This window comes from Vulpes lagopus, chromosome 2 (genome assembly GCF_018345385.1).
Source record: "Vulpes lagopus strain Blue_001 chromosome 2, ASM1834538v1, whole genome shotgun sequence".
Lineage (NCBI taxonomy): Eukaryota > Metazoa > Chordata > Mammalia > Carnivora > Canidae > Vulpes > Vulpes lagopus.
The window spans coordinates 104,677,103-104,697,302 of record NC_054825.1 but is presented as its reverse complement, the minus strand read 5'-3'; the positions used below and the strand labels follow the sequence as shown (position 1 = coordinate 104,697,302).

Genomic DNA, 20,200 nt, shown 5'->3' with positions numbered 1-20,200 from the left:
CTTTGTTTGCCTTATCCTGGACTCAAGCCTTTAAAAAAAAAAAAAAAATCATTGCTCTGAATCACGTCCATCCTCTGGATATCTGAAATACATTCCATTTTTTTAAATGAGTGACTTACCTCAAATATATGTCATGCCTACCTATCTACTTAATAAGATCCTGTGCTACTCAGATCCTCTCTCAGCTTTGACCAAGCTGGCCTGATTTCCAGGTCGACGCAAATAATCACCTTGGTGAAGTGAAGCCAAGCGAAAGTCTTTATGGAGGAATGAAAACAGCAAAGGGGCTGTGAAACCATTTTAAGCATGGGCAAATTAATTTTTCAAAAAGTTCTAAAACTTATACGGTCTTATAAGGAAAAATGCTGGGCTCCCCCTTCTTCTCCACTAGCTCTATAACATTTATAGGGTCTAGGGGATAAGAAGCCATTAAAATTCCCTCAAAGAAACCTGTAGCTCATTTACAGGTAGAAGTTAAAAACCAAAAAACAAAACAAGAAACCAAAAAGAAAAAAATCCACCAAAAAACAACCCTCCCCCCAAACTCTAAAAACCATGAACTCCTAGATATAGAGAATGGACTAGGTGTTGAGGGGGTTGGGGGAGAGAAAGATGAAGGGAGTCAAAAGGTATAAAGTCAGGAAGTCCTGGGGATGTAATGCACAGCAGAACCACCATAGTTGATAATACTGGGTCACCCATTCCAAAGCTGCTAAGAGAGTAGATCTTAAAGGATCTCATCATATGAAAAAAAACTTTTGTAACTATGTGTGGTGATGGATATTAACGAGACTTACTGTGATCATTTCACAACGTACACAAGTATCGAATCATGATGTCGAACACATGAAAGTAATACAATGCCACATGTCAACTATATATCAACTAACAACCCCAAACCTCTAGCTATTGACAGAAGCATGACAATCTTGCCCCCTGAGAGCAGGAGGTGTCCTGATCCCCGGAGACAACCATTTCTTCTCCTTCTTCCAGTTCAATAGGGTCCTGGGACCATAACAAACAGGGGGCCACTCTCACGGGAGACTCCCTGGGACAAATGATACCTGGCGATGGGACCAAGAGCCCACTGGGGCTGAGACTGTACACGGATGCCTGCAGTGCCTTCTTGACTTTCTCCCTCCCCTTGGCTTGGAAATATATAAGAGTGGGCTCCCATTCAAGGCCAGAAAGCACGGGCCCCCAAGAAACAGTGATGGCTAGTACTGTATACTTATTTTGTATATTCTTTTGCCTCAATCATGCCAGGATCAGGTTATCATTCAACTAGACTCCGTGCCTATAACCCAAAGCCCTGCCGAGAATTACTCAAACCGGCCAATCCTAAGCTGTTTACCCTGTCCTGCCTTTCTGGAGGAAACCCCACTGAAGAAAATCCCAATAAACCCCTGTGTGGCATGCCCTCCATGTCTAGGAGCTGCAAGTCTAATAAAGAAATTGTTAAACTAAGGTAAAATTGGTAGATAACGTTTTATGTCTCCGGTGTAAAACATTACAATTCTACATCCGTACGCCTACAAAATGATCACCACCCAAAGTCTGGTTACCATCTATCACCACACATTCGACAGCCTTCACCCACACCAACCTGCTCTGGTAAACACTGATCTGTTTTCATCTGGAAGTTTGCTTTTGTTTTGTTTTAGATTCCAAGAGCGAAGTCACGTGGTATCTGTCTTTCTCCACTTGACTCATTTCACTTGGCATAATACTGTCAAGGTCCATCCAGGTGGTTGCAAATGGCAGGACTTCATTCCTTTTTGTGGTCAAGTAGTATTCCTCTGTGTGAGTATGTGTGTGTGTGTGCATGTGTGTGTGTACATGTCACATCTTCTTTATCCACCTACTGATGGGCACTTGGCTTATTCCATATCTTGGTTTTGTAAATAATGCTGCAATTGGGGCACCTGGGTGGCTTAGTCAGTTGGGCAGCTGCCTTTGGCTCAGGTCATGATCCCAGGGTGGTGGGATCGAGCCCCACGTAGGGCTCCCTGCTTCCGGGGAAGCTGCTTCTCCCTCTCCCACTCCCCCTGCTTGTGCTGTCAAATAAATAAAATCTTAAAAAAAAAAATGCTGCAATAAACATAAGGGTATGTATATCTTTTTGAATCAATGTTTTTACATTCTCCAGATAAATCCCCCAAAGTGGAAGAGTTGTATCATATGGTAGTTCTATTCTTAATTCTCTGAGAATCTCCATACTGCTTTCCATAGTGGCTGTGCCAATTCATATTCCTAGGAACAGCACATGACGACTCGCTTATCTTCATAACTCTCTCCAATGCTTGTTGCCTTTTTGGACAGTGTGGGGTTATATCTTATTTTGCTTTTGATTTGCATTCCCTAGTAATTAATGATGTTGAACATCTTCTCATGTGCCCATTGACCATCCATATGTCTTCTTTGAGATCTGCCCATTCAGATCCTCTGCCATCTTTTATTAGGTTGCTTGATTTTTTTTGTTGTTACTGGTGAGTTGTAGGAGTTCTTTACATATTTTGGATATTACCTCTTATCCGATATAGGATTCAGAAAAATCCGTTCCCATTTAGTAGGCTGCTTTTTAATTTTATTTTTCTGGTGTGGGGGGGGGGCGGTGAGGCAGGGAGAGAGGCAGAGGGAGAGAGAGAGAATCTAAAGCAGACTCTTGATCTTGATGCAGAGCTTGATCTCACAACCCCAAGATCATGACATGAGCCAAAACCAAGAGTTGGATGCTTAACTGACTGACCCATCCAGGTACCACCTGCCTTTTGAGATTTTTTCTTTTTTTTCCTTAAGATTTTATTTATTTGAGAGAGAGAGAGAGAGCGCGCATGCATGTGTGCACAGGCAGGGGGAGCAGCAGAGGCAGAAGGAGGAGCAGGCTCCTCACTGAGCAGAGAGCCCAATGCAGGGCTTGATCCCAGGACGGGGATCTTGACCTGAGCCGAAGGCAGTCACCCAATCGTCCGAGCCACCACCAGGCACCACTGCCTTCTCGTTTTGATGATGATTCCTTTTGCTGTGCAGAAGTTACTCAGTTTGATGTAATCCAATCTATTTGTGCTTCAGTTTCCTTTGCCTTTGGAGTCAGATTCAAAAAAATATTGCTAACACCAATGTTGGGGGAGCTTACTACTTGGGTTTTCTTCTAGGAACTGTATGGTTTCAGGTCTTACATTCGAGTCATCCATTTTGAGTTGACTTTTGTGCATCGTGTAAGACAGTGGTCTAGTTTCACTCTTTTGCATGTAGCTGTTCAGTTTTCCCAACATCATTTATTGAAGGGACTGTTTGCCATTGTATGTTCTTAGCATCTCTGTCATAAATTTGCAGTCCATATATGCATGGGTTTAAATCTGGGCTCTCAATTATGTTCATTGTTCTGTGTGCCTGTTTTTATACCGATACAATACTGTTTTACTATAATTTTACAGTTTAGTTTGAAATCAGAGAGCTGGATACCTCCAGCTTTGTTCTTTTTTCTCAAGATTGCCTTGGCTAGGGCAGCTCAGGTGGCTCAGTGGTTTAGTGCTGCCTTCAGCCCAGGGTGTAATCCTGGAAACCCAGGATCAAGTCCCATGTCAGGCTCCCTGCATGGAGCCTGCTTCTCCCACTGCCTGTGTCTCTGACTCTCTGTGTCACTCATGAATAAATAAATAAAATCTTTAATAAAAAAAAAAATTGCCTTGGCTATTTGGGGTCTTTTGTGACTTCACACAAATTTTAGAATTCTTTGTTCTAATTCTGTGAAAAATGCCAGTGGAATTTTGATAGGGATTGTACTGAATCTGTACATTGCTTCGGATAGTATGCACATTTTAACAATATTAATACTTACAATCCATGAGCACAGAATATCTATTTATTTGCCTGTTTTTCAGTTTTGTTCATCACCAGTCTTAGAGTTTTCAGAGTACAAGTCTTTCATCTCCTTGGTTAAATTTATTCCTGGATATTCTATTCTTTTTGATGCAACTGTAAATGGAATTGTTTTCTTAATTTTCAGTCTGATAATTTTGTTACTAATGTAGAGACATCAGATTCCTATATGTTGATTTTGTATCCTGCTACTTTACTAAATTCATTTATTAGTTCTAACAGTTTTTGGGTGGTCCTTTGGGTTTTCTATATATAGTATGCCATTTGCAAACAGTGGCAGTTTTATTTTTCCTAACTTGGGTGACTTTTTTCTTGCCTAATTGCTGTGGGTTGGACTTCTAATATATGTTGAATGAAAGGGGCAAGACTAGGCATCCTTGTCTTATTCCTGATCTCAGATGAAAAGCTGAAAGCCTTTCACCATTGAGTATGATGTTACCTGTGGGGTTGTCGTCTATAACCTTCATTATGTTTAGGTAAATTTCCTCCATATCCACTTTGTTGAGAGTTTTTATCAGGAATGGATGTTGAATTTTGTCAAATGCTTTTTCTTTATATGTTCTTTATCTATTGAGATGATCAACTCAATAAAATCTTTTTTAAAAAATATTTTTATTTATTTGAGAGAGAGTGCGTGTGACAGCATGAGTGGGGGAAGGGAGTGGCAAAGTGAGGAGGAGAAGCAGACTCCCTGCCAAGCAGGGAGCCCAACTCAGGGCTTGATCCCAGGACCCTGAGATCATAACCTGAGCCAAAGGCAGATGTTTAACTGACTGAGCCACCCAGGCACCCAGATCAACAGGATTCTTATCCTTCATTTTGTTAATGTGATGTATCAGCCGATTGATTTGTGGATGTTGAACCATTCTTGCAACAATGGAATAAATCCTTCCTGATCATGGTAAAAACGATCCTTTTGATGTGTTGTTGAATTTGGTTTGCATATTTTATTGTAGATTTGTGTGTCAGTGTTCATCAGTGATCCTGGCCTACAATTTTGTTGTGGGTGCATGACATCCTAGTCTGGTTTTGGTATCAGGATAATGATGGCCTCATAAAATGAGTTTGGAAGTATTCCCTCCTTTTCAATTTTTTTAAAGAGCTAAGGTCAGGTATTAAAACTTTTTTTGCATGTTTGGTAGAATTCACCAGTGATACTTTCAGGTCAAGGGACTTATGTGTATTGGGAGGGTTTTTGTTGTTTTGGTTTTAATTTTCAGCTATTCCATTTTATTTTTCAAAATATCTCTGCCCAACAGAGGACTTTTTTTTTTTTTTTCCAACAGAGGACTTGAACTCACAACCCCAAGATCAAGAGTTGCACGTTCAACCAACTGAGACAGTCACGTGCCCCTTTGGGAGGTTTTTTATTTTTAATACAACCTCATTACTAACAATCGGTCTATCTAGATTTTGTATTTCTTCATGATTCTGTCTTGGAAGAATGGCATTTATCCATCTCTTCTAGGTTGTCCAATTTGTTGGCATAGAATTATGTGTGTAGTCTCCTGTGATCCTTTGTATTTCTGTGGTGTCAGCTATGATTCTCCTCTTTCATTTCTGATTAGTCACTTCTTTTTCTTGGTTAGTCTAGCTATAGTTTAATCAATTTTATCTTTTCAAAGAACCAATTCTTGTAGATCTTTTCTACTGTTTTTAAATCTCTATTTCATTTATTTCCCCTCTGGTCTTTATTACTTCCTTCCTTCTAGTGACTTTAGGCTTCATTTAGGCTTTTGAGGGTTTTTTTGAGGTTTTTTTTTTTCTAGCTCCTTTAGTTGTAAAGTTAGATTACTTGAGATTTCTCTTGCTTCCTTGAGGTAGGCCTGTATTGCTGTGCTCTTTCCTCATAGAAGTGCTTTTGCTGCATCCCAAAGATTCTGGTATATTGTATTTCTGTTGTTTGACTCTAGGTATTTTTTAAATTTCTCCCTTGCTTCTCTGATCACCCATCACTGGTTATTCAGCAGCATGTTGTTTAATCTCTACATTTTTGTGGTTTTTTTTTTTCAGTTTTCTTGTGATTGATTTCTAGTTTCATACCATTGTGGTCAGAGAAGATGCTTGACAGGATTTCAATCTTCTTGAAATTATTAAGATTTGTCTTGTGGCCTAACATATGATCCATCCTAGAGAATGTTCCATGTGTACTTGAGAGGAATGTGTATTCTGTTGGCTGGGGGGTGGAATGTTCCGCTTATATCTGTTAAATCCATCTGGTCTAATATGTTGTTTAAGGCCAATGTCTCCTTACTCATTTTCTGTCTGGATGATTTATCCATCAATATAAGTGGGATATTAAAGTCCCCTACTATTGTTGTATTGCTGTAAATCTCTCCCTTTAGACGTTAACATTTAATTATCATAGTGCTCATATGTTGGGTGTGTATATATATATTTACACGTTATGTCACCTTGTTTAATGGACCCCTTTATCATTATGTAATGCCCTTCTTTGTCTATTAATAGTCTTTGTTTTAGAGTCTCTTTTTGTCTGTTAGGAATATAGCTACAAACATCTTTTTCCAACCTTTCACTTTTGGTCTGTATTTTTTTTTTTTTTTGAGAGAGAGAGAGAGAGAGAGAGAGAGAGAGAGAGAGCAGGGGTGGGAGAGGAAGAGAGAGAATCTTAAGCGGGCTCCATACTGAGTTTGGAGCCTGATGCCCAAGGCAGGGCTCTATCTCATGACCCTGAGGTCATGACCTGAGTCAAAGTCAAGAGACAGACACTTAACTGAGCCACCCAGACGCCTCTGTATGTTCTTACTTCTGAAGAATAAACTTTGTTTTTTTCTGAGCTTCTTCCTCTTGTGGCTGCAAATGACTGACCATTTCATGAAAGAATACAAATCACAGCTGTAGGCTGCTTCTCAAGTGGTCAAGCTCAAGACACAGGCCAGAAGTGCAGGGCATGGAAGCTCAGCTCAGGGGAGTGTCTGCAACCTGCTTTTTGGAACTACCTGAGGAGAAGCAGGAAGGGCTGGCTAGCACACCCACCACTCCCACCCACTCCTTCTGGGGGCAGGGCAGCTGGACACCTCCATGCAAGTGGAGTGGGAGCCCCCTTACCCAGCAGGGCTGTGTTGTCCAGAAGCATCCTTCCTTTGTCTGAAGACTCCTCAGTGTAGACATCCCCAACCAGCAGCAGCTTGATGGCCTCTTGCTTCACTCCATCAAAGAAGTTGGACTGGATAGTGCGAGACACAGACCGGGCCCCATCCTTCAGCTTACCCACCTGCCACAAGCCAGACCATAGGTGGTAAGAGAGATTCATGCAGGCCCTCCCTCTCTCCCTGTGGCCTGCCCCTACCTTGGCCTTCCCTTCTAGGGCCCGGCTGCCTGTGAACATCTTGCTCAGGCTGTGACCATTCAGAGACCACATGGCTTTAAAGGATTCCACAAAGCGGTCAGCGATGGGCTTTGAATTCAGGCCGAGGCTCTCGAGCTGTAGATGAAGGACCTGGATAAGAAATATGGGACAGATGTCACTGTCTTCTCACATGGAAGCTCCCATCACCCATAGCTGGTTCGGGGGGAATGTCACCAGGCATCATTCTGGTGGGTTCCTTATTTGGCAGGCCGTGGCTCATTCTGTGCCTCTCCAAGAATCCTTGTAGCAAAGAATGGGGCTTCCTACCACAACTCACCCAACTTGATCATTCTATCAGCCCTCCTCTGCCTCCCTTACTCCTGACCTTCTCTATCCCCCACCCCTGAGCACCAGAGGGATGGAGAGCAATCAGGGATACCAGCAGGCAGTGGTGACTCCATGCCTTCCCCCCAGTGGTGAGACAGGAGAGGTGAACCAGGTACTGGGCCAGCAGGCCACTAGACAGACTGAGATCTCCCTCTCAGGCTTCAGATTCAGCCTCATCTCAGCCAGCCTCACACTGCCCTTGCCCAACTGGATATCCACAGCAATCATTACACAGAACCACTGTTATTGAAGGTGGCACCTGGCAGCTTTGGGCCACCATGTCTGGGATGCATTCCTCAAAGAGTGCCTAAAAATGGGGCAAAGGCCAGCCAGGAAAACCTCGCTCTTAGCTTCCCAGCACATCTCTGCCCCACATTTCCACTGTTAGAAAGTTAGCCCAGTGAGGTTACCCTCATCTTGCCAATGGAGGCATGGGATATAACCCAGGTGGCCCAAGGGGCCTCACACAACAGGGACAGACCTCGAGTGCTATGAAGCTCTGCACTGTGTTGGTTCGGTCCAGGCAATCAAGACAGTTCATCCGCAAAGTGCCTTTCTGAAAACTTTGAAAAACAAGAAATGTAAATGGTTACAAATTGTAGTTGAAGGACCAAGGGCCATAGCACAATGGCCTACATATGACTGGAGGCCTCCAAGAAAACTGGTGCCCACACTCATCTATTCTGGTAGCCCACCAGAAACCCCAGAACACACCCCAAGGGACCCCAGCACTGCTGGAGTGGCACATACACTCTCGGCCACCTGCACGCCTAAGTTGTTATAACAGATGCCAATTCTCACTATTTGCTACAGTTATATCCTAAAAAGTTACCATGAACAATCAATGAATTGAGAGGCACCTGGATGGCTCAGTCGGTTAAGCATCGACTCTTGATTTTGGCTCAGGTCGTGATCTCAGGGTTATGAGATTGAGCCTTGCATCAGAGTCTGTGCTCAGTGGGGATTCTGCATGCGAGTCTCTCCCTCTGTCCCTCCTCCTGCTCTCTCCACCCCATAAAATAAATAAATAAATCTTAAAAAGAAAAAAACAATTAGTGAATTGAACCATTAGCCAATGCCAAACTACTGCTCCCAGGGGAAATCCAGGGTTAGGTTCCTGCAAGCCTCTGCTCTCACACATTTTCATCAACCACTCAACACACAACCTTGTTTTATGTGTGTTTCTGTTTAAAGGCACTTTAATATAGTTTGTTGACTTATTAACACTGGATTCCTAGCCAACTGCACTATAACATACCCAAGTGAAGCTTCTCTATCATAGGTATTTTCCCCATCTGACACATCACAACCACTTTGTGCTTGGGAACACCTTACAGCTCTTCGCACTACAGTTGGGGAGAATTTTAAACAGTGAAATCACCAATAAAATGCACAAAAATGTGACCATGTGGCACTACACAGACCATAAAAAGGATGCTTTATAGTAGGAGAGCTGAAACCAAAAGGCAGAGTGTCGCCTTGTTCTCCCTCAGCTGGGAATGTGGCATACTGAGAGACTCAAATTTTTCACAGTTCTGAGCATGTCTGTGAATGACCATGAATGGGCTGTAAGTATTGATTTGGGGGTTACACATAAACGTTAGCAATGGACAAATGTGCAAATACAGAATCTGTGAATGCAGAGGATTGACTGCATTGTGATTTGAGGAAGGTAGGCTTCCTTTTTTTTGCTCAGCTCTGAGCAGGAAAATCTATACCCCATGCCCTCCTGGCAATGGGGCTGATGTTAGATGTTCCTCTTAACTCTCATGGGCTTTCATCAGTTTGAACAATGAATTCTATGGCCACCATAGCTCCATGTTTTAACCGAGTCCCTTTATGTATAATTTATTTTGCCAGAAAACCAGGTTTTACCATCTACTCACAAAATTCAAAAGCACATTCTGAAGGTGGGGAGGGGAAGAAGGCTGGGACCTGGGGTCCCCCCCATCCCTGAGCCTGTGGTCCAGGAAACTGCACTTGTTGGGAGGACCCCCGGGTGCTCCGCCAGTCACTCAGCAGGAGGACGAGGATGCAGGTGGAAACTCACCGTGGACTTACATTCTCGCCCTTGGTGAACACGTCAAAGTCATCCCAGTGGAGCTTCAACTGGGGCCTCAACAAATTCTCCAATTTCTCTAGCTTCCCACCTTTGGCCAGCTGATGGAAGTCAAAGTTTATCATAGGTGTGTCGCCGGCGTGGCAAGAAGCCCAGAGCAATTTCTGAAGGTGGAAAGAGAAAGAGTGGCAGGGGAGCGAGGGACCACAAGCCTCACACGCTGGAATCTGTGAGGCTACCCCAGGCACTCGCTAGAGCCCACAGTTTATTTTAAGGCATGTGGTGGACCAAGCTGTTTATCAGTCCCGACCCTGAAAGGGAAGAACAAAGACTTGTGGACGAGGCTGCAAAAGAGCATCTTGCCTGCAGCAGGGCAGAAGGGCCTCCCTGGGCAAAGGACAGCTGGAGGTTCAGCCCCCTGGCTCACAGCCCTGAATGGACATCCCCCCACTGCAGGGCCCTTGGGAGGGCACTCATGAGGGGAGGACCACGCTATCCTGTAGGCATGCAAGTGCCCTGGGCCCATCAGGGACAGTGCAGCCCAGCAGGCTGTGGAGCTCATAATCCAGCTCCCTGTTGCCCAGGTAACCAGTCCCATCCTGACAAGCGCAAGCCCCAGGAGGGGTGTGCTCAGTGGTGCCCAATTCTTGCATCAAGGTCCCTGTGAGGGGGAGTGTCAGAGGCATGGTCCCATGAGACTTTAGGATGGGGTGACAAATGGTCAGGGTTGGTGGGCCCAGGCTAGTACAGGACCCAGAGGGGAGGCAAGGCCAGAGATGGAGGTGCATAATAGGCGGACCCCAGGCAGCTCAGTGCTCCTGACAGAGGCTTTGCCTTCCTCCCACGTGAGGAACCTCCCAGGTAACAACTCAGCTTTCTTGAGAGCCCTGTGGTAGATGAACCAGCTGCCTCCCCAGGGCACCCGGGCTCAGACCTGCCCCGCCCTGGACCTTCCTGTGTAGCTTCAGCTTAGACTTGTCCAGAGAGTCTGATGACCTTGAAAGATTAGAAGGGCTTTAGGCCTTCTGGTCCCTCCAACTCAAAGTGCCCAGCGCTGTAGCCAGAATGCCAGGCAGAGCATGGCTCTGACCATCAGGAAGGTCTCGTTATGAAAAAAAGTCAGCTGAACTGACCTGTGTACTTCTTGGTGACTTTACATTTTCGAGTGAGCACCTTGTCCCATTGTGGCCTGATGATTGCAGGCTGGCTGCTGGTACCCGGACTTCAGGGCTGACAGAACCGCAGCTCGGTGTGGCACCGGTCTCCTCCAGTGGCATTCCCCTCCCCTCTCCTACCTGCCCCCCCTCCACCTGGGCCACAGGACCACTGCTGCCTCCTGCCCCACGAGTGACAAAAGAGCCCATCATCAAGGGGGCACTTCCTCCAGAAGATGGGGACCTGAGGGGATCCCCTCTCCATAACTCAAGATATCAAGGGAAAAGAGATTCTGTTCTTTTTTTTTTTCCCCCTTCTTTTTCCTTAAGATAAGCTGTCAACGTTGCTGCCAAGATGGTTGGGTGGGGAGATACTCAGCAAGCTGTTGCCAACAGCAACAAACCAAACAGGAAAAGCAGGTCTGGCCAAATGAAATTGGCCACCAGGAAGTCTGCTCTGAGCACATGGCTTTTCTGAGCAGAGGGAAAGGAGCACCCACTGGGCTCGGCTCCTACCAGCCAGAGGTCAGGAGTCAGGAAGGCAGCAAACGCTGCTTCCCATGAGGTGAAGTCTGGTTTCACTCTCCCCATAAGGGGCTTCTGTGACCTTGAAACAACCAGAGGGCTTTTCTTCACTTTCCATGGGAGACATGGGCCACTAGGATAGGAATGTGGTCATCGCCCACAGCTCATTCTGGAGCTTTTTTCACCTAGTGGACTGAATATACTTGGGACTCTGGCAACAGGGAGAGGCCCTGGGCAAGGTGGGGCAAGGTAGGTGGAGCCATTCCTTCTACCTGTTCCTTCCCTGCTCAGGCCCCCCTGCTCCCACCCCTGAAAGTACCCAGAGGAACCGGGCAAAGGAAGCAGCTTTCAGGGACAGCCCAGAAGGGGACAGAAGATTTGAAGGTTAAAGTTATTAGCAGGAGGAAATCATGTAAGATTCCTTGCTTTAACTCCAGCAGGAGCTCTGAACAACTGCTCCATGCCAGGTGCCCTGCAGGTGTTTGGGTGAGCTTGCCAGGAGGCCCTGGCCTGCAGCAGAGCCAGATCAAGGAAGGAAAGGGGAGCTCAGGCTCCCAGAGCAGTGAGGGGCAGCAGGGTGAAGCCCACATGTGTGCAAGGTGGTGGTGGTGGGGGGGTACGCGCGTGCACGTGTGTCCAAGAGAATGGGAAAGAGGCCTGGCTAACCTGAGCCCTCAAAGCCCCAGTGGGAGCCCTGGAGGAAATGCAGCCGGAGATGGGAGATGCTTTGTTTTGACTTTGAGCAAATTCCCAAACCATCAGTTCATAAAAATTAAATTTCATAGATCAGGAGTCCAAATCACCTCATGCTACAGAGCTGGTGGGGAAAAAAAAAAGCCTCCCCAAACATGGGGAGAGCACTGCTGTTCCCAGTCCAGCACAGAAGCCTGCCTCTGAGCGGGGCCCTCACCTCCCTCACCCACTGCCCCACCACCCCGGGCGCCAAGAAGCAGCACAGCGTTTACCTTGAAGGCTCTGTTGAGCACCTCCTCTCCGCCTCTGCTCCCCAGCAGGTTTACGACCACTTGCTTCCCATACTGCTCTTTCAGAAGCACCATGTGTCTGCAGTGGAACAGGGCAGCACCGTGAGCCCAGGTCACCAGGACACAGGCTGACAGCCCCACTGTCGAGGGGACGGGGTGCAAGAGGCACCTGTTTGGCACTAGAGGGTTGGGAGGCACTGTTTCCCAGGACCCAAAATGGGGAATTGCGGGGATGAGCAGAGAACCAGTCTCTCCTTGCCATCAACCCCACTGTCAGGGACAAGCATGTCAACAGCCTGCTTGCATGCAAGACTCAGGCCAAGAATAACTCACAGCATCTCAGACTTCTACAGAGGCATAACATCAGAGAAAGGATATGCCGGACTTTCTGTCAAGTACCACTATTAAATCTAGAACAGCTAACTCAGCCTTTTATTAACCGAACCCTAGAAGTAAGACGTGCACATTTCTGAACTTAATCTCTAATTTCACTTGGTACCTTCCTTTTCTAAGCTAGAAAAGCTGGTAGGAGGTCTGTTAACCTCCACGTCTAACTTTTATCTAAGTGCTATATTTCATTACGTGTAACCCAAACAAGAAGGCACAGTAAAATTTCAGGCTTTAGGAAAATAGCCCTAGATCAGAGATTTTTAAAAATACATTTGTTGTGGGGCACCTGGGTGGCTCATTTGGTTTTGGCTCAGGTTACCGTCTCAGGGTTGTGAAATCAAGCCCCACACGGGGCTCTGCGCTGAGCACCAGAGTCTGCTGAAGAGTCTTTCCCCTCCTTCTGCTCCTCCCACTGTGCGCACTCAATCTCAAATAAATAAATGAAAATTTTTTTAAAAATACAGAAGTTGAAATATTATGGACAGACTAATATTTATGCCTTAGCACTAGCTTTTGAAAAGTTAACCTTACAATCTTAATAGGAGGAATGCTTAAATATAATTTTAAAAAACACAGGGAAAAGACCATGCAAAAAGCAGATGAAAACCATATTTTCATCGTGCAATGTTTATAGAAAAGATAGAAAAAAAGACTAGAAGATGGTGTGCCACTATATTAAAAGTGGTGGAATTTTTTTTTTAAAGATTTTATTATGTATTTATTCATGAGAGACACACAGAGAGAAAGAGGTAGAGACACAGGCAGATGGAGAAGCAGGCTCCATGCAGGGAGCCCGATGTGGGACTTGATCCCTGGATCCCAGGATCACGCCCTGGGCTGAAGGCAGGTGCTAAACCGCTGAGCCATCCAGGGATTCCCAAAAGTGGTGGAATTTTATGTGACTTAAAATTTGTTGTACAAATGTACAAAAGTACATTTTTGTACTTTCCAAATTTCTAGGATGACGGGTTTCTTTCATACACAAAATGTTAAGTTAATTAGAACCGATTTTAGCCCAATAAAGGAAAGGTTATTCTCTCACCAACTGTGGTCGGGGGTAGTTTGTTTAGGCCTCTGATGACTTGTTAAGGGTGGGCTCCTATCTCTACTTGGCATAATTTTCTAGGGATGCTCCTGACAGCCCCACCCTCCCTGAGGTGTCCCCACCCTGGGAAGAGGTAGGGCTCAATCAGATCCATGCAATCTGGGTGAAGGTATGAGAAGAAATGGAGTGTGCATGACTCAGCCCCTCTGGGCTCTTCTGTGTCTGCCCCGAGAGGTGTGTCCTGGCCAGAGGTCAAATGCATGGAGCCAAAGGGCAGGCTCTGCTCTGGTGGCAGGTCTGAGCTTCCCAGCTCTGTTAACCACTGAACGAGCATCTGTGATCTGGGAGTGAAATGCAAGGAAGCCACTGTGGCCCACATGCAGGCCCCCTCCCACAATGCAGCTTATCAGAAATAAGGCTGATGTGTGACCCCGAGGCAGCCAATGCTGCGCCTGTTGTCTCAACTGGTTCCAAACCCAGAGGTGGAAGAGAAACAGTATCGCTCATCATACCAGCCCCAAGCATCTTAGATCAAATTATTCCTCCCTTCTGAGCTACTCCTTTATCTGTACCACAAAGCTAATCCTCCTCCTGGAAAAGATGGCTTTGAAGACTAAACAAGACAAATAAAAGTGACAGCTTAGTGCCTGGCACGTGGGAGCTGGTTTTCCTTTCCTTCTTTAAAAAAAAAAAAAAATTTGTAAGAGATGTATTTTGGCGGGGGGGGGAGAGAGAATGCACATGTGCGAGAGCACAAGCACACAAAGAGAGAGGGAGAAGGAGAGGGAGAAGCAGACTCCCTGCTGAGCAGGAAGCCTGATGCAGGACTCGATCCCAGAACTCTGGGATCATGACCTGAGCCGAAGGCAGATGTTCTACCCACTGAGCCACTCAGGTGCCCTCCTTTCCTTCCTTTTAATTTTAAAATAAAACACCTATTAGCAATACAGTACAACTCACCTCAGAGCTCCCAGGGGGAAGCACTGGAGCCCACATCGAGGCCAGTGAGACTCAGCCTGGCCTCCCTGCTCTGGGCACCCAGGGTCCTTCCCCTGCCCACCCACCTGGGGACTGTTGTGTGGAGCTCCTTGGAGAACTAGGGGGCTTTTCAGGATACCGGGAGTCAGGTAGGCAGGGCACAACTGAGTGGCCAGCAGGCCACCAGACACTCTGGTGTCTGCCCTGGGACTGCAGATGGCAAGTAGCTCCACACAGAGAGGGAAGAAGGAGCGGGGGCCCAGCATCCTGCATAGGTGAGACCTTGGCACCGCTTCCATAAAGGGTTAATACCTCCATTCAAACTCTACCAGGGAAATGAGATCCTCCTCAGGCCAGCACAGCCAAAGGGCTGCTCAATGTACCTCCACCCTTCCCCCAGACAGGAGGTGCCCAAGTGGTAACAGTGAACAACCCATGGAACAGTACAGCATTGGTCACAGGTATTCCGTGTGTACTCAAACAACCCAGGAAAAGGGGTTTTGTGGGGGTGGGTTAGGGGGGATGGTTAAGGGATTGACTCTGGACTAAACACATCAAAGACTGGAGAAACTCCTGAGAGAGCCCCATGATATGCCAGAGATGGGGGGCACCCCTCTGGGGGCCTGCAGCCCTGCTTCTCAGGATCCCCAGTGCCCCCGGCGGTGGGTCTGCTGGACAATCATGTGCCCTTGCTCCTACATGTCACTGAAATGAGTGCATCGGAGCATCACCCAACATGTAGCCAGGCAGCTCCTACCCTGGGCCTGTGAGGGCACATGGATCTCAGCTGCCTCCCAGCTAGGCTGCTTGAGGAAGGGAGCGTGCAGGGAGCCACGTTTCCAGTGGCAGCGGCCTGTCAATGGGCTCATGGTCTTGAATACTCCTGTGAGAAAAGAGAGGGCTCATCCTCAGTGCACATACCACGCACTAACAGGATTTTAAAATGTTTAAGTCAGTGTAAACATGCTAAAAAAAAAAATATATATATATATATATACACACGTATATATACTTTATATGTATATACATATATTTTAAAAGCTCATCAACACAAGGCCTTTGAAACAAGCCCAGTAGGCATGTCCTTTCCCTTCTACTTGTGGTCAGCTGGGGAGGAATTTGTTTTCAATTTCCTAGGAATATGTAATGTAGATCAGCATCTCCAAAAGACGAATCCATCTACACACACGCAGGACACACTAACAGCATTCTGAAAACAGGGAAGAGCATTTTTATCTGCACATTACACTTCTCTCCAGAGTGACAGCCCACTAGTCATCATGAGCTCATTAGCGGTCATGGTTGGGCTGCTGTCACCAGTCTGTGGTAAATAACAACGATGCATGCAGATTTAACGTCCAAATCAAGCTTCGGGTAGAATGATTAATACACTTAAAAAAGAATCACTCTTGGAATTTTGACAACATTCACTAATTTTTAAAATTAGTATTTAGATTAAAAATCCAAATATTTTAAGAGGCAATTAACTATTTCAAATACAAGTTACTGTTTAGGTCAGTGATGGCTTTTAAAAAAGTTCTGTAACAGGAAATGTGTAATGGTCAGTCTGTGGTTCAAAAATGAACTACAAAAAACAAAACAAAACAAAACAAAACAAAATGAACTACAGATCTGCCAAATGGTTTTCTAGAATGACACATAAAAAACTAATAGTCAAATCTTTAGTAGTGGGAGTTGGAAAGACAACAGCACTTTTACTTCTCACTTTATACCTTTCTATACTATGACTTTTTAAGTATGGGAATGTATTACTTTTAAAAGAAAAACAAGCAGCCAGAAATATCCTATGATTTAGGTTATCCCTTGTTAACTAGGACAAATGGATAAAGCTTTATTAAAAAAGGAAATGGTAAGATAAAATAATTGCCAAGGGCTACCTCAGTCTTCATGAATTTTCAGGAAAATCTGAGAGCCACTAGAAATCCCATTTTGTAAACTCCCCTCCTCTTGCCCAAAGAACCAAACTAAAAGGCAGACACACGTCCAGGGTTTGGCGCCCTCCCGCTGTCCCCTGTGGTGCCATCTCATGGCGGGGTGGGGGGGAAGACTCTCCAAAAGGATGACAGGCTTAGGACGCAGACAACCCTACCTGTCAAAAGCAGGGGCATTGGCTTCTAGGCCTCTGTTGAGTCTCAGATGATGAGAGCCAACCTAAAGTAAGGAGAAAAAACACTAGTGATTCCCCTTGCTCTGTGAACCCAGGAAGTCCTTCCCCGACCCCCTCGCTGCCATCCAGGCTGCACGCAGCAGCCTCTCACCCCTTCTCTGGCTGTGCTGCAGCTGGTCCTAACTGCAGCATGGACCCGGCGCTGGATGGAATCCTTCCAAAGGCAGAAGAGGAATCTCAGGATCAGCCCATGAGGCCCACGTCAGATCTGCAGACCTTTCCACAGTGCAGAGGGGAAGGTAAGCCAACCAGGAGAGAGACACCACGTCCCAGCCTCCTCTGCAAGTCTGGGGACCTCGACCACCCCTAAAATCTGAGTTATCGCTACCTGCAAACTAATTTGCCTTATGATTTATAGTTACCTATTTAACACTGAGAGTTTAAAAAACAAACAATGTGGCATATTGTTATTACGGCCAGCTTGAAAAGGCTCTCTCTGAACAAACCTGTGAACACTGATCTATAAAGCACAGTATTGCCTTATAGTCTGATGAATAAAATAGGAATTCATAAACCCTATACAGATGGACGAGTGGATGAGTGGACAGATGAGCAGAGAGGTGGGCAGGTGGATGGGGGAGGAGAGAGGGCTCTTCCTTAGAACACCAACTGATAAATGTGGAGAGAGTGGTGGGAAAAATCACCATTTTACAACCATCACAGCAAAGAATGGTTCAGCAAAAATTACCTGTTAATAGTAAATGTTAAGAGAGAGTTTGATGAGGAACAGGACACTAGCATGGTCTGAGTCTGCTCATAGATGCTTATTATTTGAAAAGGAAGACCTATTCACAATGAGTGAAGAAATGGAGTAGCATTGTGCCCGAGCGATGGAAATCAACCTCACTGATGAGGGGGCACATGGACACCGTGGGCTCCCAGTTGGGACGCTCTGACAAGGATGTGGTGGTGTCAGGGATCCACACCCTGAACCTGATCATAATGAAACACCTGGAAACCCCCACAAGGCACCTTCAATTTAAAGAAAGTCTGCCTTCTCCAAAAATGTCAATGTCCAAGGGACAGGGGCAGAGGAACTGTTCCAGATCAAAGGAGACTAGAGACATGACAATGAAATGCAGGACAGGGTCCTGGCCTGGACCCCTGACTGAAGGCGTAAAGACACCATGGTGGACACTATGGAGACAGTTGATAAAACTGAAATGTGGCCTGCAGGTCAGTTTAGAGCACTGTATCACTGTTACACCTGCTGAACGTGTACCCATCCTGTGCTGATGCACGAGAACAGGTTCGCTTTCAGGAAGAACGTGCTGACGTATTAAGGAGATGTGATGTATGCAACCTACGATCTGGTGGTTTGGCAAATAGCAGATGGCAGGTGTGTAGTCAGCAAGAGGTTAATTAACATTGAGTGAATCTGGGGACAGGACACATGGGAGCTCTCTCTACTGTTCCTACAACTTTTCTGTAGGTCTGGAATTATGATAGAAAGTTTTTTGGAGTATAATGTTCAGCTTTGCTGGTTATTGAGTATAATGGTGGTGTCATTAGACTCGTCCTCACCATCAGATGCTCACTGTTGAGTATGGACCAAGTGCTATTTCTAAGTCTCCCCACCACAGGTAATACATCTGTTCATCTTCATATACGAGGGAAGAGCCACTCTAGACCACTGGCTTCTCAGTAACAGATTTAGAAATCACTAGGATTAGGCATGTCTGTTGAAATGATTCTACAAATAAAGCCCCAAGTCCCTTTTGGTCCTAAGAAACCTTGGGCGTTCTTAGGAGAGCCTCAACCAATCGCTTTCATTTTGCTGCTGTGTTTATTCTGTGCTCCTTTTCCCAGCAGCATCAATACCTGGCTGAGGAAATGTGATCCTTAATTCCTAAAACGTGCACAGCCCAAGCTCTGAGAAGACTGCTCTATTCTGCACCCCAACGCCAGTCAGCTCCTGTCTTCTGGTCCTAGAAGGCAGGTGCTGGTGGAAAGCGAGCCCATGTTCCTCTGAGCCCCTGTTGGTGAGATCCCTGGGGGCTGAAGCCCAAGAGAAGGGGCTGCTTGCTGTGCGTGAGTTTGTCCATCGGGGCAAGAAATCTTCCCTGGATAAACTGCAGCTGTTTTCAGAATCCTTCCCAGGGGAAGGCAGTAAGGGGAGAGCAGAAGAACAACGGTTCAGGGCTCAGAAGCCTGGTGTTTAGTTGTGACAGGTTCCGTTACTGGACATGTCTGCCTCTCCCCAAATCATAACCCAAAGGTTCTTCTATAAACAGGAAGAAGTTGCAGGCACAGATGACTGGATGCTGTGATTTCACTGGGATAGCATGTGACCCTGGGTATCAGGTGTTTTATAAGCTACCTGGTGCAACTGTTTTGGGGTGCTCCCTCCCTTTAGCAGCTCCTGGAGTAAAACATGAAGTCTCTAGTGTAACGTATGAGGCCCATCGCGATCTGGCCCTTGCCGGCCTTTCTGGTCTGATGTGTGGCCATGGCCCCCATGCCTCGAGCTGTGAGCAGCAAGCCTTGCAGCTCCCTGAACACGCTGTGATCGCAGAGGCCACCACACCTGCCTGTGTGGTCCCCTCTGCAGGGTTCCCTTCCTCATCTGGGCAATGCAGCCCCCATCCCACCGAGTTGGTTCAGACACCCACCCTCCCTCAGTTGCTCCAGGGATCTCGGCCTCCTCTTTCATGGGTGCTCCTCACACCACACCTCCTCCTTGAGGCCGGGGGTAGGACCTAAAGTGTCCCCAGGTGCCGACAGATACTCAGTGAGTGGCTGTGGGATGAACAAATGGCTTGCTCTGAGGGCAGGGGTGATAGGACACCTGGGAGCCTGGTCCTTGTGTTATCTTGATAGAGAGATAATGTGGGCACAGTCCCCACTTCGCACATGGGAGGTGGGGGGAAGCCCTTATCTGCTCTCCAGGTGCAAAGAGCCATGCTCTACCAACACAACCTTGACGTGATCATTCACTTTACTAACATTAACAGCTACCACTTGTGTGTTCTCTGGGTTCTGGACACTGTGCTGAATTCTACTATGTGCTGTGACAGCTAATCCTCTCCATAACCCCAGGAGGTCTATTGTCAACCCCACTTACAGAAGAGTAAACTAAGGCTCAGCAAAGATGGGAATGTCTCAGGGTTCTTTTTTCTCTTTGAGATAAGAATCTTTTTCTAAGATAAGAACTTGTTGAAAGACTATGGTCCCTATTTCGGGAGCCAGAACTTGAACTGGGACCAGATCTTATAACTGCAAAGTTTACGCTCTGAACCACAGGATAAGCTACTTTGCGACCTTGGTTCTTTCGGTGATGGTTGCCTGTAAACACAGGA

At 46.3% G+C, this 20,200-nt stretch overlaps 1 protein-coding gene across 1 annotated transcript in view; it reads right to left on the bottom strand.

The window, feature by feature from the left end:
* Positions 1–20,200, bottom strand: part of SYNJ2 (synaptojanin 2) — a 98,664-nt gene that overhangs the window by 29,247 nt on the left and 49,217 nt on the right. The window contains 6 exon segments of the mRNA XM_041744518.1: positions 6,952–7,117; positions 7,193–7,342; positions 8,061–8,142; positions 9,630–9,802; positions 12,283–12,379; positions 16,824–16,885. Of these exon segments, the coding sequence (XP_041600452.1) occupies positions 6,952–7,117; positions 7,193–7,342; positions 8,061–8,142; positions 9,630–9,802; positions 12,283–12,379; positions 16,824–16,885 (730 nt within the window).